Source organism: Lonchura striata, chromosome 35, assembly GCF_050655825.1.
Source record: "Lonchura striata isolate lonStrDom1 chromosome 35, ASM5065582v1, whole genome shotgun sequence".
NCBI classification, from domain to species: Eukaryota; Metazoa; Chordata; class Aves; order Passeriformes; family Estrildidae; genus Lonchura; species Lonchura striata.
The window spans coordinates 5,311,622-5,330,218 of NC_140737.1; the positions used below are offsets into that span (position 1 = coordinate 5,311,622).

General features: G+C 51.9%; 1 protein-coding gene across 1 annotated transcript in view; it reads left to right on the plus strand.

Annotated features, from left to right (window-relative positions):
- LOC146764301 (uncharacterized) overlaps positions 1 to 18,597 on the plus strand; it is a 237,570-nt gene that overhangs the window by 81,424 nt on the left and 137,549 nt on the right. The window contains 1 exon segment of the mRNA XM_085564995.1: positions 9,130 to 9,798. Coding sequence (XP_085421121.1) covers positions 9,130 to 9,798 — 669 coding nt within the window.

Consider the following 18,597-nt stretch of genomic DNA (forward strand, 5'->3'; position numbering starts at 1 on the left):
CTGGCCCCTGTGTAGCTCATATCCTCAGAACATCATTCTTGGATGATAGTTTAGTTTGTGCACAGTGTGAAAAACATACATACTAGTTTTGGCTTTTGCAAAATATTGAACTGGATGCCATGGTTTGTGCATTAGAATGTTAACTTTTGCAGAAGTAGCTGTAGTTGTGAAATAATAACTAATGCTTTTATTTTTGTAACTAACTGACAGTAATAACTCAGAGGTATTTGTGAAACAGCCAATGTTGATTTAAAGTACTTGTGGAAGTAGCTAAAACCGTCTGCATGGCCAGATAACATTTAAGGAACGGGTGTGCTGAGGACCCTGCCGCTGACCCTTCGACTGTCAGGAACTGTCTCCTGCTGATGTGGAAACCCAGATGTCCCAGGGTGAGGTTCTGGTGTTTGTATCCCCAGTTGTAGGTTCTGTTCATGTTTGATATTCTGTTCTGTGCTCTCAGAACTGACTCTGAAAGTGAAGGTTTGTTTTGTCTTGTTATCAGCTGGCTCACCTCCCCCCATGGTCTGTTCTCCACAAGAGGCTTGTGCGGGCTGGCTTGGCTTGCTTTTGCTGGCTTTGTTTGCTTGCTCTTGCTTCCGCTCTTGCCTTTGCTTTTTCCTGTTAGTTAGTTTAACTAGGCATTCCAATTTTTTCCCTGGACTGTTTCTTTCCCTTTCCTTCTTCTGAATACCATCCAACCTGCTCTGGACTGGGACCTGGGAACCCCGAGGAGCACCGGGAGCCTGCGCTCTGTGATCTGCAGCAGCCATCCCCAGTGCCCAGAGCAATCCCCAGCACCCAGACCCAGGCGACCACCCCCAGGAGAGACTTTCTGGATTTGTCATCTCTGCAGAGTGGTGAAAGAGTTTTGTTGTCATCTGGTGTTGTTCATTTTTTTTAGTGCTTGGGATTGTTTTGTTAGTTAAATAAACAGGTTCTTTTCCACTTCTCTCAGAGAAAGTTCTTCCCGAATCAGGTGGGTGGGGAGGAGCCGTGGGGGTTTGTTTTCTGGGGGCTCCTTCCAGAGGAGGATTTGGGGGATTTGCATTCCAAGAGCACTCAGGGTTGCGTGTTGAGGTTACGCCCAAGGGGATCTGGGGTTGGACAACACAGCTGGACTGAAGGTTAAAAATGTCCAAGGGGATCTGGGGTTGGAAAACAGTAACACCTAAAATTCTGCTGGGTTGAGAGACATCCAGGATTAAACCTGCTGGGTTGATGGATTAACATTCCATGAGCACTCAGGGTGTAGATATGTAATGTAGACTGTTTGAAAGTAAAAGGTACCTTGTATGTGAAAGTGAGTGAAAAATAAAAGTGAGTAAATGTAGATGAATGGAAGTATATATAATGTAGATTGTTTATTCTGAGCTTTACTTTATCTCCTTGGAGGCAGGTGGATTGTGTTGAATGGTATATTGAGAGAAAGGACTTTTTGAGTAGTTGAAAGAAGGTGGTATTCAGGTTGTTAGAGAAAGTGGGAAACAGAGGCAGAGGACTTGTGAAGAAACGTGAGGAATGGACTATCACATCTAAAATGGACAACACCAAAACACACCAAAGGAGTGTTGAAAAGGACTTGCATAGAAAAATCAGCAAAAAGGAGTGACAAGGGAAACAGAGGTCAAGCCTGGATTGAGCACTGTACTCACCAGCGAGAAGATCACACGTACCTGCTGTGGGCAGCAACCCCACAGGCAGGGGAGGTGGGGGTATAAGCCATGCCAGACCTCTGTCATTCCTGTTTCTGTCTCCCATTTGTTGTCTTTTCCCTTCTGAGATACAAGCAAGATCATGTCACAAATGCTACAGAAAGTGTTACATGGAAAGAAACCAAAGTTCCTTTTTGGTACACACACCCATGTCAACAGCCACAGACCCACCCAAATTGAGTACCTGCAGGCAAAAAGGGGAAAAACTGCAGTGTACCAGGATAGGCTGGCTTGAGACTGTTTATTGGCTAATGAAGGGGGTTTCTGTGGAAAGTTTAATGTATCAGACTGTTGAAAATAGATGACAATGGGGAGGTCATCCTAGAAAAAAACAACCCAGACACCAATCCAAAAATGGGAAAACAGTGTTAAAAACTAACTGGTGGGGTAATGTATTGAGGATGGGATGGTGGAAGGAATGGGGATTCTTCCTTTTATGTGTTACAACTGTTATAAATGAAAATTTGTCCAGCCAAATTAATATGAAAAAATAAAATATTTATTTTGCAATCAAATTGGACCTGGCCAGCCCCAAGGAAAGAACAGAGCCGAGCCCGGGGTCGGCCCTGGGTGTGCAACAAAGAGGTCAGCCTCAGCAGAGGTTTTCCTCTAAGCCCACACACCTCCATCCTGGCACAAGCAGTTTTTATAGGGAAAATTCTGCCTGAGGCCAAGATTTCAGCAGTCAGTCTTTTCTTCCATTAAGAGTCCACATGTTAATAAGATTTTCTTTTTTGGTGATGAGGGAGAACAATTCAGTGTCTGGAGTTTGTTGAATCCCTTGATGAAATTTACGGGAGGGAACGCTGCATTCACCTGTGTCTGCCCAAGGATTTCCATGATATCCATCTCGGGTCCTTCAGGCAAGGATCAGCACCGGGGGTTCCTGTATCTCCCCAGCCATGGCCCATCTCCTGGGGAGCCGCACCTTCTTACTTGTAAATCAGTTTCCAATATACACCCGGTCTCACCTGCGAGGGAGGGGGGGAATCCTAATACAAACGTGTAGAGTGTTAGAGTGTTCTAACAAATCTAACAAATATTCAATATCACATATATCATATTAGAAATGGAGCCAATTATATCTGCTGCATATAACAGTATGGTAAATGTAGCTTTGTAGATAAAATGAAGCTTTAGTAGTTAAAAAAGAAACTATGTATGTGTGTGTGGGGGGGGTGTTTAAGGAATGAGATACTCGTTTCAAGGAACACGCAAATCCTCCAGAGAAGAGCAATTTATGGTTTTCTTATTAGAAGAAGCTGATTTCTTCATGCCTGGCTCAGACTTGAAGACCCCGTGGGAATTAAAGAAAGCAGTTGACATACAAGAGACAGAGTTTTTTGTTTCAAATAGAATGTATGTATAACCATAAAGGATATATGAATATGCAACAGTGTATTGTTTTAGGGGTGATTCCTTCATTCACAAGGTACATTCCTCTTGGCTTAAGTGCCTGAGAGCATCTGGACCTCAGATATTCTTTCCTTTTTATTGTCTTGTAATTGTCCTAACTCTAAATTTTTATCAGTCTAATTCTATTCCTATTTTTTTCACCATTTTATTATTAGTAAACTTTTAAAATTCTAAAAACCTAATGATCAGCATTTTTCACAAATTCCTATCAGGAGACAGAGAAACCATTTATCATTTCTAAGGCATCATTAGATTACAAGCTGTCCTCGGAATAAGAACCAACGAGACAGCTCCAGCTCCTGACCTTCCTGCCGACCAAGCCACTGAAATGAGGAACACATTTCACCAGGAGATGGGATCAGGTTATCTGTTAGCAGAAAAAGGAGGAGTTTGTGGAAAACTAAATTACTCAAACTGATGTTGGCAAAGAGATGACAAGGGGAAAGTGTTGAAAAAGATAAAAAAGGAAATAGGAAAGCAGTTTATGTATTGGTCCAAGCATGTAAAGGATGGGAATGGGACACACTCTCGTGGCTCCCCAGCAGACCAGGGGTTAAACGTTGGGACTCTCCTGGATTTTCCCCGGAAAGGGCCCATCTCTGCACCAAGCTACCTTTTTTCATTTGTAAATTAGGTCTTTCTTTCTCTGCCAACTGTGGTGTCTCCAGCCCCGGCTGCAGCCACTGGTCATTTAAAACTTGAAGATTCTTTTTCTAGAGGCACAACTGACTTGATGTATATTTTTCATAAGCACGAATTATTCCACAACATATATTACAATGGGGCTGCAGAGATCCCCCTGCAGGTCCCTGGGGATGCAGAGATCCCCTGCAGATCCATGGGGATGCAGAGATCCCCTGCAGGTCCATGGGGATGCAGAGATCCCCCTGCAGGTCCATGGGGATGCAGAGATCCCCTGCAGGTCCATGGGGATGCAGAGATCCCCCTGCAGGTCCATGGGGATGCAGGGATCCCCTGCAGGTCCATGGGGATGCAGAGATCCCCTGCAGCCCCTGGAGGAGCCGGGCTGGAGCTCGGCGATGCCTGAGAGGAGGCTGTGAGCCCGCGGGCAGAGGGGCCCCGCTGGAGCAGCCTGTCCTGGCAGGACTGAGCCCGTGGCACAGTGACCCACGCTGCAGCACTCGGAGGGGGCTGTGCCCAGGGGATGGACTCCGCTCCGAGAAGTTCCTGGAGAAGTCTCGGCCGGGAGAGAGCGCAGGGTGCAGCAGGGAACGACTCCTGTCCCTGAGCAGAGGGAGAAGCCCCGGGGGATGAGCTGAGCATGGCCCCATTCCCTGTCTCCTGCCCTGCCGGGGGAGGAGGTGCAGCTGGGAGCAGGGAGGCGTGGGGAAAGCTGCATTTAAGGCTCTGCACTGACTTCTCCTTCTCCTGCTCCGAGTCTTTGGAGTTTTCCGCCAGAAATCTCTCCCCTGCCCCACCCACCCACAGGGCTTCGGGCAGGTTTCCCTTTAGGGGGGAAATCAAAGCGAAGCACTGATGCGCTAACGAGGGGCAGGAGAAGTGAGGCTCCTGGGCTTCCCGCAGAGGCGGAGGCACGGGAGGCGCAGGGCCGGGAAAGCCGTGGCGGGAGGCGCGGAGAAGTTTATTTGTGTGGGCAGCTCAATCCCGGCTCGGGCCCGGCCCCGTGCCGGGGCTGTTCCTCATCTCCGGCTTTCCCCTCACGCAGCCCGGGGGCGCCGAGAGCGCGGGGCGAGGCGGGGCCGTGCGCAGAGCCCGCCCCGAGCTCGCTGCCATTGGCCGCCGGTGCCGTCAGTCGCGGTTGCGGCGCGCTGATTGGTGGGAGCGGGGCGCGGCGCGGCCCCGGCGGCGGGCTGAGGGCGGCCGTGGCCGCGCAGCGCCGCCATTGGCCGAGCGGCTGTGCGGGCCCGGCAGCGGCGGCAGCGGCCGGAGCGCGGTGAGGCGGCGGCGGCGGAGCTCGGAGGCGGCCCCGGCGCAGGTGGGAGCCGCGCTGGGCTCTGCGGGGGCTCGGGGCTGGCTGCGGGCGGAGGGGGCGGCAGGGGGCTCCGGCGGCTCGCCGGTGCCGTGTCCGGCCCGTGCCGGCCCCGGGCTGAGGGCGCTGCGGGAGCGGCTGCCCGCGGTCTCCTTCCCGCCGGGGCCGGGCAGGAGCCGCTGCCGGAGCAGCGCTGGCTCGGCCCGGCTGCTGTGGGTAGGACAGAGGGGCTGCCCCGCGGCCGGGAGCGGGCGGGGAAATTCCCGTCGCCGGAGGTTCGTGTGCCCGGCGGAGAGCGAGGAGTCCTGTCAAAGTGACTTTATTGCCGAGCAGGGGCAGAGGCCGTGGGGCATTTGCCGTGCGCTCTCTGCCGTGCTCGTAGTCCGCAGCCTCCTTTTTATCCTCATTTTCCCGGCCGCATCTCCCTCTGCCTTTGCCCACCGGCTGAGTTCCTTGGAAGGTTCCGACTTCCCGATGCGCCTGGAGCCTGTCCTCGTTAATGTGCACCCTCCTTTTGTAGAACAGCCGATATTCATGGCTCTGTTAAGTCTTTGTGCTTCTCCTCGAAGTTTGGGAATGTAGCGGGACTTTGAGCAGCTGTCTGGGTCAATTTGAAACATTTATTGGAACTGATGGTTTCTCCCCTTATCTACAAGTGCCTGGCCCTATCGCCAGGCAGATTCACTCCTTGACTCTGTTTTGTTCTTCTCGGGTCCTCTTTGGTTTGGGGATTATTCTCGGTGCCCTCATTCCCTGTCCTTTTGTAGCCGTTTGTGGATCAGGAGGCCTGGCTGGCACCTGCATCCCCTGGCTCAGCTGCTGGATGAGCTGCACTGCCAAGGTGTGGAGCATGGTAAAAAGATGAGAGTTGCTGCAGCACAGAAGAGTACAGTATTCGTTTATCCCCTGGTGTGCCTGGGAGCCAGGAAAGTGTGTCCCATTCCCATGCTTTCCATGTTTGGACCAATACATAAAGTGCTCTCCTATTTCCTTTGTTATCTTTTTTAGCAGTTTTCTCTTGTCATCTCTTTGCTAACATCAGTTTGAGACACTTAGTTTTCCACAAACTACTCCTTTTTCTGCTCACAGATAATCTGATCCCATCCCCGTGTGAAATGTTGTGTTCCTCATTTCAGTGGCTTGGTCGGCAGGAAGGTCAGGAGCTGGAGCTGTCTGGTTGGTTCTTATTCCGAGGACAGCTTATAATCTAATGATGCCTTAGAAATGATAAATGGTTTCTCTGCCTCCTGATATGAATTGGTTTGGGTTCTCAGGGGCTGGTCCATGGTGTTGTAGGACTTGGTCTGGTGGCCATTCAACTTTTCCCCATCTTTGGGTGCTTCCTCCAGCCGGGGCTGCATCAGTTGACTGCTTTTTTCTAATTACATCTTCAATATTTGAATTCCAGCTGATTTTACTGAACCTGTTATAGCAAAACCCCCAGTGCTCTGATACACCCTGTACAGCACAGACAGTGACAGCAGATGTTGTAGTGGGCAGAGGGATGATCCCCCCCCCTTATTTTAGTGAAGTTTTCCCAACATTCTCCATTTGCTGTTTCCCTTTGCAGCTTCAGCCATTTCTGTTGCAGAGTCAGAGATCCTCAGCATGGGCTCTGCCTTCAGCTGTGCAAATTCCATCTGTGCAAGCAGGCAGAGCTTGGGGTGAGGGGCAGAGGGAATCAGCCAATTCCTGCCCCAGGCAAGAAGAGCCAGGTACATTGTCTCCACTTTGCCCTGACAGTGTTAATTTGCATTTCTGAAGCTCCTCTCTTGGTTTCCTGTTTATGAGTTAAGGGGTCACTTTTCAATCTCTTCTAGTTTTGGAAAATACAGACAAGACGTGAACATCAAGGAGCCCAGACCAAAATTTTGGTTCCTCGAAGAGCATCACAGAAATATACACGAAAAATTTACAAGGCAATTCACATTTTTCTCCTTCTCAGAATAAAAACTCATTCTCACATCTCTGACCCGAAGGTAACCGGCAATATAGAATTGGGAGTAATACAAAAAATACTCTTATGCCCTAAACTTTGCATTGAAACTGCAGGAAAAAGAAAAACTCCACCCGTATGTTTAAGGGACCCTTCAGAGACGTTTTGAGATCATCACCCCTTTGGCCAGGACCCCTCCCTGGCTTTCCCTTTTCTCCCCTCCATGGGTGCTCTGCCATGTTCACTCCCTGAGGATCCCAGGGCACTCACTGATGAGATTTTCAGTGCTCTCTCCCTGCTGACTCTTCACAGACCCCCTGATGTGTCACTCGTCTGTCTCCTGGTCACTCCCGGGTCCCCAATCAATCCCCGGTGCCGCCGCCAGCCAAGGGAGCCGATCACCCAAAGTGGGTGAGGCACCTTCAGCTGCACTCCCTGCCCGCTGCCCTGGAGGGTGGAAGGAATTCAGGATGAGCCCCAGGGTGTGCGGGAAAATTGACTTCAGAGGTTTCTGTCCACAAAGCTGACAGAGGAGTCCTGTGAAACTAATTTCATTCCTAAAAATGGGAGAGGCCAAGGGACATTCCCCATGGGATCTCTCCACTTGTTGGAGGACACATCCTGCTTTTCATCCTAATTCTGGCCACATCTCCCTCTGCTTTCCCCATTGGCTGAAGTACTTGAGAGCTTCAGACTTCCCAATCCACCTATTACATACCCACCATAATATGCTCCCCACTTTCATATAGCAAACGATATTCATGGCTCTGTTAAGGCTTTGTTGATATTCTGGAAGTTCATTAATAGAGCAGGACCTTGGCTGAACAGCAATCTGTGTCATCAATTGATAGCATTTTCTGAAACAGTTGGCTTCTCCTGTCACTTCCTTACATAAAAGTTGTCTGGCCCTATCTCCGAGCAGCTTCAGAGCATCTGTATGTAAAGACACTTTCCTGTTGTTCCTTCCATGGGTCCCCCGTTTGTGGGACATCCCCCCTGGAGCAGGGTGTCCCCTCTGTGCTGCAGCCCCAGGGCTCGGGCAGAGCTCAGCCAATCAGAGCCCGCGGCGCTGATGACTCACCAGTTGCCAGGCAGACTCGCAGCTCCCCGCGTTCCCCACCTGGACCCACCTGCGCCCCCCCTCGGCCCCATGGCCCCGCGAGGGGAATTTGGGGAGGTGGGAGTGGGGCAGCGCCAAGGCCGGGCCCCCCCGCGCTGTCCTGGCGGGAGCGGCTGCAGTGGGGACCGAGTGCGGGCGGGAGCGGCCGAGAGCCCAGTGCTGCCCCAGCCCGACCTGCCCCAGCTCCATCCCTGCCCCTGCGCTGGGATGCTGTGGGTGTGGGGGGAAGAGGGAGCCGGCAGTGGGTGCTGGGGCTGGGGGCAGGAGGAGAAGGGAAGGAGAAGCAGGCTTGAGGAACAGAATGGTCAAACGATGGATGTGGCAGGAGAAGATGGGATTGTGCAGGAGAAGGAGGAATAGGAGGAGGAAGAGGAGTGTGAGGAAGAGGAGAGACTCAGTAGGAGGAGGAGCAGAAAGAGGAAGCAGCAGAAGGTTCCACCCCTCCCTGTGTCTGCAGCTTCCCCCCAGCCCCAGGAGTGCTGCTCCCCCCACATGCAGCAGGTGACTGTGGAGGGGGATCCACGATTTTCACAGGGTGAATCTTGGTGTTTCTGATCTTTCTTGGGCTAAATGTTGGTGCTTTGGTTTTATGTGGCAGCTGAATCTTTATCTTTTGGAGAAGGAGGTTTTTGCATAGTTGTGACGTTTGGGGAGTTTTTGATCTGTGTCTTGAAGTTTGTGGGATTTTTGGGCTGAATCTTGGTGTTTTGAAGGTTCTTACGGATACAAGATTCCCAATGATTTCCAGAGATGAACTTGTGCAAGGAGGAACCTCCAGTCCAAGGTGCTCTTCTCTTGTTTTTTCCCCAAACCAGGATTTGTCATTCCCTGGGTGTGGCTGGATGGAGGAGGAGGAAAAGCCCCGGAGATGCTGCAGGAGGAGGAGCTGCAAACCCAGCCCAGGGAGCAGCGGGAAGGAAAGAGCCCCCCTGAGCCAGGAAGGCGGGCAGAGATCCAGCCAGAGCTCGGAGCTGGTGGAGAAGCCTCATGGCAGGGAGAAGCCCCACAAGTGCTTGGAATGTGGGAAGGGTTTCAGCTGGAGATCCAGCCTGATCCAGCACCAGAGGATCCACACTGGGGAGAGGCCCTACGAGTGTGGGGAGTGTGGGAAGAGGTTTCAGAGAAGCTCCCATCTCCTCAGACATGAGCAGATTCACACAGAGGAGAGGCCCTTCCGCTGCCCCGACTGCGGGAAGGGCTTCAAGCACAACTCCAGCCTCACTGAGCACCGGCGCATCCACACTGGGGAGAGGCCCTACGAGTGTGGGAAGTGTCAGAAGAGCTTCATGCACATGTCTGGCCTGATCGTGCACCAGGTGATCCACACTGGGGAACGGCCCTATGAGTGCTTGGAATGTGGGAAGAGCTTTGGGTGGAGCTCTGCCCTGAGAATACACCAACGCATCCACACTGGGGAGAGGCCCTACGAGTGTCCCCAGTGTGGGAAGAGGTTTCAGACCACCTCCAATCTCCTCATACATGAGCGGATTCACACAGAGGAGAGGCCCTACCGCTGCCCCGACTGCGGGAAGGGCTTCAAGCAAAACTCCCACCTCACCGTGCACCGGCGCATCCACACTGGAGAGAGGCCCTACGAGTGTGGGAAGTGTGGGAAGAGCTTCTCCATGAGCTCTCACTTGACCCAGCACCAACGGAGGCACCAGTAAGGGAAGCCCTGTGAGTGCCCCGAGTGAGGGAAGAGCTTGGAGTGAGGGAAGAGAGTGAGGGAAGAGCTTGGAGTGAGGGAAGAGAGTGAGGGAAGAGCTTGGTGTGCTGCTGCAGTTCCATCCCCCATGGGAGGATCCGGGCTGGATGATCCCCAGTGAACCCCGTTGGGCAGAGCCCTGGTGTCCCCGTATGGGGAATAAAACAGAGAGTAAAGCAATGGAGCTGATAAAGGGGCCCGATATCTGAGGCCTGACTGAGCAGAAACTGTGGGAGACACAGACACAGTTTCAGTCTCCCTGGGCAAGAAGTGACCAGGCAACATGGTGTGAGACTTTGTGATAAGATAAATGTTCCCAGGTTACTGGATGTCTTGAAGAATGTGTAACCAATGGGAAATTGTTACCAAAAACAGAGCCCTCTATAAGCCCCATACAAGTAAATCCCTGTATAAACACCTGGTACACTCAATAAAATTGGCTTTGGTCTAAACTGGGATGTCCCCGTCTCTCCATGGTGGATAATCCTGTTGTGGGTGATCCCCGTTGGCTGGGGGAAGGTGCTGGAGGGATTTCTTTCCCTTCTCCTGGTGCTGCCGTGGTTTGGTTGGTAATAAATTCCCTCCCTGTGCCCAGGCTGGGTCTGTTGTCCCCGTGCCGGTGCTCGGGGCGGGATCTCTCCCGTTCCTTCTCTGCACTGCCGGGCCTCTCCTCAGCCAATGAGAGAACGCGGTGGAGAAGAGTCAGCCAATGAGAGCGAGCGGGGCTGATGACTCACCAGTTGCCGGGCAGACCCGCAGCAGGCAGTGTTCCCCACCTGGACCCGCCCTCCCTGCCCAGGGCCGGCCCCGCCGTGGGGTCCCCCCAAGTCCCTCCCCAGTGCCCCCAGGAACTGGGCTGGATTTAACTGGGAAGCTTTACTGGGAACACTGGGAGCAGGCGGGCAGGGGCAGAGTGACAGCAGGGCTGGGGGGACACTCAATCCCCCTTAAAATCACCGTGGAGTTGGAGTGGGGGTCCCGGCCAAGCTCAAGGCCACGGGGAGGGGCTGCGGCCGCCGGCGGCTCAGGAGCTCTGTGGGCAGAGAAAAGGGGGTGACACCGGGCGGGAGGGGCCCGTGGGCAGCACACACCCTGGGGGAAGGGGGGACACGACTCCTGGGATCCCCCTGACCTTGCACAGGTAGAAGCCATGCCCAAGCGCCAGGAAGACGAAGCCCAACACTAAACCCTCAGTGTCTGACAACATCTTGCTGCATGCAGCATGTCTGGGGGGTTCCGCAGGGATCAGATCCCCTAAAAGCTCTCACAAACACCCCAAGCCCCTCCAAGCACCTTCCCGATCGCTCCCACCCAGCCAGGACCCACTGAAACCTTTCCCCAATCCCTTCCCGGCCTTTCCAGGACCCACCAAAGCCATTCCCATCCCTCTCAGGATCCCACAACCCCCTTTCAGTTGCCCTCCACTGCCCCAGGACCCCCAAACCCTCTTCCAGTTCTTTCCCAGCCCCACCAGGACTCACCCAGACCTCTCCCAGTGTCTTCCCAGTACAGCCAACTTCATCCCAAGCTTCAGTAATCCATCCCCAATCTCCTTCCAGCCCCTCCAGGCTCTCTCCAATCTCTCCCGTCACACCCAGTACCCCCAGACTCCTCCCCAGTTCCCACCAGGACCCCCAGAACCCCATTCCTCCCTCCCCTGTATTCTTCAAACCCATTCTTAGCTCTTCCAAACCCACAACCTTCTCTGCCAGTTGAAACCAGGCTCTCTCCAACTCCCTCCCAGTTGCTCCCACCACATCCCAGTGGCTCTCCCAGCGCCCCCAATTCCTCCCCTGTACCCCAGTGGTGGCTCAGGGGGTGCTCCAGGCTGACGTGCTGCACCTGGCAGGTGGAGGTGACCCTGGCCCAGGCTGGGGTTTCCAGCAGCACCAGGAGCTGGTGGATCCAGTCCCTGTTGGGGACCACGTCGGTGGCCACCACAGAGAGCTCCTGCTGGCCCTGGAACCACCTCAGCTGGGTGTGGGCAGGGTAGAAATCCACCAAGGAGCAGAGGAGGCGGCCGGGGCCGGGCTGGGAGCTCGAGGGCACCAGCGAGATGGACACGCTGGGTGGGGGGCACTGGGAGAGAGGAGGGAGGGTTGGTGTGGCCTTGGGGAAGTCTGAAAATTGACTGGGAGATACTGGGAATGGACTGGGAAGACTGGGGTGGCACCCAGAGAGAGGGGAGGGGATGGGGGGCACAGGGAGAGAGCATGGAGATCTCGGAGTGAACTGGGGAGGAACTGGGAATGGGCTGGGAAGGAGTGGGAGGGACTGGGGCGGCACTGGGAGGAACTGGGAATGGGCTGGGAAGGAGTGGGAGGGACTGGGGCGGCACTGGGAGGAACTGGGAATGAAGCGCGCGGCACTGGGAGGCCGAGTCCAGTGCGGGGCACGCGGCGCTGCGGGTCTGCCTGGCAACTGATGAGTCATCAGAGACTCGCGCTCTGATTGGCTGGGAGGCGGCAGTGCCACGCCAGGCTGAGATGGACAGCCGGGAGGCACTGGGAGAGACTGGGATGGACTGGGAGAGCCACGGGGGTCAGTAATTAGTTGGTTGGTCCGTACTTGGGATGCTGCAGGCGAGGCTACAATTCTGGATGGCACTGAAGTGAGACATTTGGGATCCCTGTCACATGATCCTGTCATTGATCAAGAAATGATGAGGGGGGCTAACCCTCACAGCCTCTGGGCACGGGTTATAGAAAGTGTAGCACAAAGGTACCTGTGTGTAGATGATCTTTATATGCAGCAGACTCAGTGGAAGACTATAGAAAACAAGGGATCCAACGTCTGAGAGAAATGGCAGTGGCAGAGATTATCTTCTCAGATGAAATAACAACTAGGAATCCAGGCTTGGTACCATGTACATCTGTGATGTGGCGAAAACCTTTATGGCTTGGGCCACATGAATACACTTCTGCTTTAGCAATAATGAAGCAGGAGAAGAGGGATGAGACCGTGCTCAACATGGCAAGGAAACTCCAAGCATATGCAGATGCTGTACATGGCCCAACCCATGCCAGAATTGCAGCAGTGCAAACACGTCTGCAGAAATTAGACGATAAGATAGAGGAGAATCATAAGAGACTCGGAGGAGATTAAGGAGGACCTTTTCCAAATCTCAGCAGTACAGATCAGAGGTTCTGGTATCCAATGTAGATGTTCCTCAGATGGTGAGAGAAGGTACACCCCACAAGCTGAGCTGTGGTTCTTCCTGCGCAACTGCAGAGAAAACATGAGGAGATGGGACGGAAAATCTACTGCTGCTCTGGCACAACGGGTGCATGAATTGAAGGAAGGCAAGACCCAGAGAGGAAGTGCCACCAAAAGGAGAACAGCTCCAGTTGCCCGTAGCCAAACTGCCAGGCATGATGATGATGATGACATGTCCGATCCCCTTGAAGGAACCTCTAAGACATACGCCCAAGGCAAGAAGGATAGCCAGGCTTAGAGGGGCCCTGCCTCTAGCCAGGTAGAGGCGAGGGAAAACCGTGTTTTCTGGACTCTGTGGATTCGCTGGCCTGGCACATCAGAGCCACAAAGATAAAAGGCTTTGGTCGATACTGGTGCCCAATGCACATTAATTCCATCGAGACACATAGGGGCAGAATCTGTCTCTATCGCCGGTGTGACAGGGGGATCACAGGACTTTACCTTGGTGGAAGCTGATGTAAGTCTGGCAGGAAAGGAGTGGAAGAAACACCCTATTGTGACTGCCCCAGAGGCCCCATGTATCTTGGGCATAGATTACCTCTGAAGGGGGTATTTTAAAGACCCAAAGGGACTCAGGTGGGCATTTGGGAGAGCAGCTGTAGCGACAGAGGGCATCCAGCAATTGAACACTTTGCCTGGACTGTCTGAGAATCCAACTACAGTAGGACTTCTGAAGGGAGAAGAACAAAAGGTACCAATTGCCACTTCAACAGTGCATCGTCGACAGTACAGAACAACTCGAGATGCTGTGGTTCCCATCCACAGGATGATCCGAGAGCTGGAGAGCCAAGGGGTGGTCAGCAAAACCCACTCACCCTTCAACAGCCCCATCTGGCCTGTGCGCAAATCTGACAAAGAATGGAGATTGACTGTGGACTATCATGCATTGAATGAAGTGACTCCACCGCTGAGTGCTGCTGTGCCGGACATGCTGGAACTCCAGTATGAGCTGGAGTCCAAGGCAGCAAAGTGGTATGCCACTATTGATATTGCCAATGCATTTTTCTCCATCCCTCTGGCAGCAGAATGCAGGCCTCAGTTTGCTTTCACCTGGAGGGGTGTGCAGTACACCTGGAACCGACTGCCCCAGGGGTGGAAACACAGCCCCACCATCTGCCATGGACTGATCCAGGCTGCACTAGAAAAGGGTGAGGCTCCAGAACACCTGCAATACATTGATGACATCATTGTGTGGGGGAGCACAGCGGCAGAAGTGTTTGAGAAAGGAGAGAAAATCATCCGAATCCTCCTGGAAGCTGGTTTTGCCATCAAGAAGAGCAAAATCAAGGGACCTGCTCGAGAGATCCAGTTTTTGGGAGTGAAGTGGCAAGACGGACGGGGTCAGATTCCTACAGATGTCATCAACAAGATCATGGCGATGTCGCTACCAACCAACAGGAAGGAGACACAAGCTTTCCTAAGTGCCATAGGTTTCTGGAGAATGCAGATTCCTGAGTACAGTCAGATCATGAGCCCTCTTTACCTGGTTACCTGCAAGAAGAACAATTTCCCCTGGGGCCCTGAGCAGCAACAAGCCTTCACCCAGATCAAGCAGGAGATCGCTCATGCTGTAGCCCTTGGCCCAGTCAGGACAGGACCAGAGGTCAAGAATGTGCTCTACTCTGCAGCCGGGAACCATGGGTTGTCCTGGAGCCTTTGGCAGAAGGTGCCTGGGGAGACTCGAGGCTGACCACTGGGATTCTGGAGTCGGAACTACAGAGGGTCCGGAGCCAAATACACTCCCACAGAGAAGGAAATCTTGGCCACCTACGAGGGAGTCCAGGCCACCTCAGAGGTGACTGGCACGGAAACACAACTCCTCCTGGCACCCCGACTGCCGGTGCTGGGGTGGATGTTCAGAGGAGAGGTTCCCTCCACCTACCATGCCACCAGAGCTGCATGGAGCAAGTGGATTGCTCTCATCATGCAGCGTGCCCATATGGGTAAACTGAATCACCCTGGGATTTTGGAAATAATTACAAATTGGCCTGAAGGTGAAAGTTTTGGTGTCACAGATGAAGAAGAAGAACCAGTGACATGGGCTGAAGAAGCTCCACCATACAACCAACTGCCAGGAGATGAAACACGCTATGCTCTCTTCACCGACAGTTCCTGTCACATCGTAGGGATGAATCGGAAGTGGAAAGCAGCTGTATGGAGTCCCACACGACGGGTTGCAGAGGCCACTGAAGGAGAAGGTGGATCAAGCCAGCTTGCTGAACTCAAAGCTTTTCAACTGGCCCTGGACATTGCAGAAAGGGAGAAGTGGCCAAAGCTCTACCTCTACACTGATTCATGGATGGTAGCCAATGCTCTATGGGGTGGCTGGAGAGGTGGAAAGAGGCTAACTGGCAGTGTAGAGGAAAACCTATTTGGGCTGCTGAAGAGTGGAAAGATATTGCTACCTGGGTAGAGAAGCTACCTGTGAAGGTTCTCCATGTAGATGCCCATGTCCCCAGAAGCAGAGCTAATGAAGAGCAGCAAAACAACCAGCAGGTAGATCAGACTGCAAAGATAGGGGTGTCAAAGACAGACCTCGATTGGGAACACAAGGGAGAGTTGTTCCTAGCACGATGGGCCCATGATGCCTCAGGCCATCAGGGCAGAGGTGCCACCTACAAGTGGGCACGAGACCAAGGGGTGGATCTAACCATGAACAGTATTTCTCAGGTGATCCATGACTGTGAGACGTGTGCTGCCATCAAACAGGCCAAGCAGGTGAAGCCCCTGTGGTATGGTGGGCGGTGGTCCAAGTACAAGTATGGGGAGGCCTGGCAGATTGACCACATCACACTGCCCCAGACACGCCAAGGCAAGTGCTACGTGCTCACCATGGTGGAAGCCACCACAGGATGGTTGGAAAGCTACCCTGTGTCTCATGCTACAGCCTTATCAACACCATCCTGGGCCTTGAAAAGCAGGTCCTGTGGAGGCATGGTACCCCTGAGAGGATTGAGTCAGACCATGGGACTCATTTCAAGAACAGCCTTATCAACACCTGGGCTAGGGAACATGGCATTGAGTGGGTGTACCACATCCCAAACCATGCACCAGCTGCAGGCAGAGTGGAGAGGCACAATGGACTGTTAAAAACCACCTTAAAAGCATTGGGTGGGGGATCTTTCAAAAATTGGGAGCAACATTTAGCAAAGGCCACCTGGTTGGTTAACAGCCGAGGTTCCACCAATCGAGCAGGTCTTGCCCAGTCTGAGTCCCTGAATGTAGTAGATGGAGATAAAGTCCCAGTGGCACATGTCAGAGGTTTGTTAGGGAAATCAGTGTGGATCAATTCTGCCTTGAGTACAGACAAACCCATTTGTGGGATTGTCTTTGCTCAGGGACCAGGTTGTACATGGTGGATAATGCAGAGAGATGGAGCAACACGATGTGTACCTCAGGGGGATCTGATTGTGGGGTGAGACTCATGGCAAATATCACTGTTTGCTGCATGTTACTGCCAGTGTCTGTACACAAAAACACACAGACATGAGACAGAAGGAAATGTGTAAGTGTCAAAGGTTTGAGCAAGTGAAATAAAAGGAAATGTGTAAGTGTTGAAGGTTTGAGTAAGTGAAAGATGGAAGTTTTAACTTGATGGAGTTTTTACATGATGTTGAAGATATGGAGATAAGGGGTGGAATGTCCGAGGGTGACGTTATGGTGTTTGTATCTCCAATCGTGTGTTCTGTTTATGTTTGATATTCTGTTCTGTGCTTTCAGAACTGACTCAGAAAGTGAAGGTTTGTTTTGCCTTGTTATCAGCCGGCTCACCTCCCCCCATGATCTGCTGTCTAGAAGAGGCCAGTGCTGGCTGGCTTGCTTTGCTTTGCTTGCTGGCTTTTCCTTGATTTGCTTTGCTTTTTTTCCTTGCTTCTGCTTTTGCCTTTGCTTTTTAAAATTAGTTAAGTTAAGCAGTCCAATTCTTTCCCTGCATTGTTTCTTTTCCCTTTCCCTTTCCTGAATACCATCCAACCTGCTCTGGACTGGGACCTGGGAACCCCAAGGAGCACCGGGAGCCTGCGCTCTGTGATCTGCAGCAGCCATCCCCAGTGTCCAGAGCAATCCCCAGCACCCAGACCCGGGCGACCACCCCCAGGAGAGACTTTCTGGATTTGTCATCTCTTCAGAGTGGTGAAAGAGTTTTGTTGTCATCTGTTGTTGTTCATTTTTTTAGTGCTGGGGAGTGTTTTGTTTGTTAAGTAAACAGGTTCTTTTCCACTTCTCTCAGAGAAAATTCTTCCCAAATCAGGTGGGTGGGGAGGGGCCGTGGGGGTTTGTTTTCTGGGGGCTCCTTCCAGAGGTTTTTCTCCCAAATTTGCCCTAAACTAGGACAAATATTTTACTGACCATTTCGTGTCTGGAGAGAGTGGAAAAAAAAAAAAACCCTGTTCTAATAATATTTTGGTTCCAATTACTTTGTGTTAGTATGGAGTAGTTACTGGCTTTGTTGTTTGAATTCATAGTGTCTTTTAGAGTAGAGGCCTGTATGTGTTTCTGGTCCCTAGGGTTTTTTGAGATCTTAATCCCTCTATGGTCCCTAGGTTTATTTTCTTATCCAGGAATAGCTCTGGTATTGTCCCTAATACGTAGTTTTTGCAGTAGAAGGGCACTGACCAGAATATCCATCGGGCTGTGCTAGGGTGTGATGGCATCCAGGGGGTTTATGAAGGTGCTGAAGTCTGTTCCAGGAATGCATGGCTCATGGTCATGGTTGTGCAGCCAGTTTGTTAGAGGGGAAGTGGGGGATGAGGCTTTTCAGCCGTTGCTTTCCTTCTTCTCCTCTGAATCTCTCAGCTCCCTATTAGAGAATGTTCCGTCTCCCCTGACTGTTAAAGAGATCATCTTCCTGGTGTTTAATCTGGTAAGCTTTCTCTCTACAGTCTGCAGTCTCTCTAGAATGAGGGCTGAGATTTCTAGAGGGGCTGAAGAGACCCCTGACCCAGGAGTAGACCCAGGTGTGAGAAATCCTGAGTGGTGTGGGAAATGGGGGGGACGGGAATTGGCACATAGACCATTTTCCCACATTCAAATAGATTTTACTGATTTGCCTAAAGTAGGAAGGTATAAACACTTATTGGTGATAATAGATCACTTGACTCAGTTTGTAGAGGCTTTCCCTACCTTCAGGGCAACTACACAAACAGTAGTAAAAATACTATTAGAAGAGATAGTCCCCCGCTATGAACTAGCAGAAGTAATAGACTCAGACAGAGGGCCACACTTTGCCTCCAAAATAATTAAAGAAGTAGTTACAGCTCTAGGAACAAAGTGGCAATATCATACACCCTGGCATCCACAAAGCTTGGGTAAAGTGGAAAGGGTAAATGGGAAAATTAAGAAACAACTAACTAAATTGATGTATAAAACACAGTTATCTTGGGTAAAATGTTTACCTTTAGCCTTGTTAAATATAAGAATTCAGCCCAGAACCGATATTGGAATTTCTCCCTTTGAAATGCTTTATGGGATGCCTTATGACATGGATTCTCCTACAGATCACCCTGAAATAAGTAATCAACAAATTAACCAATATGTCATGCA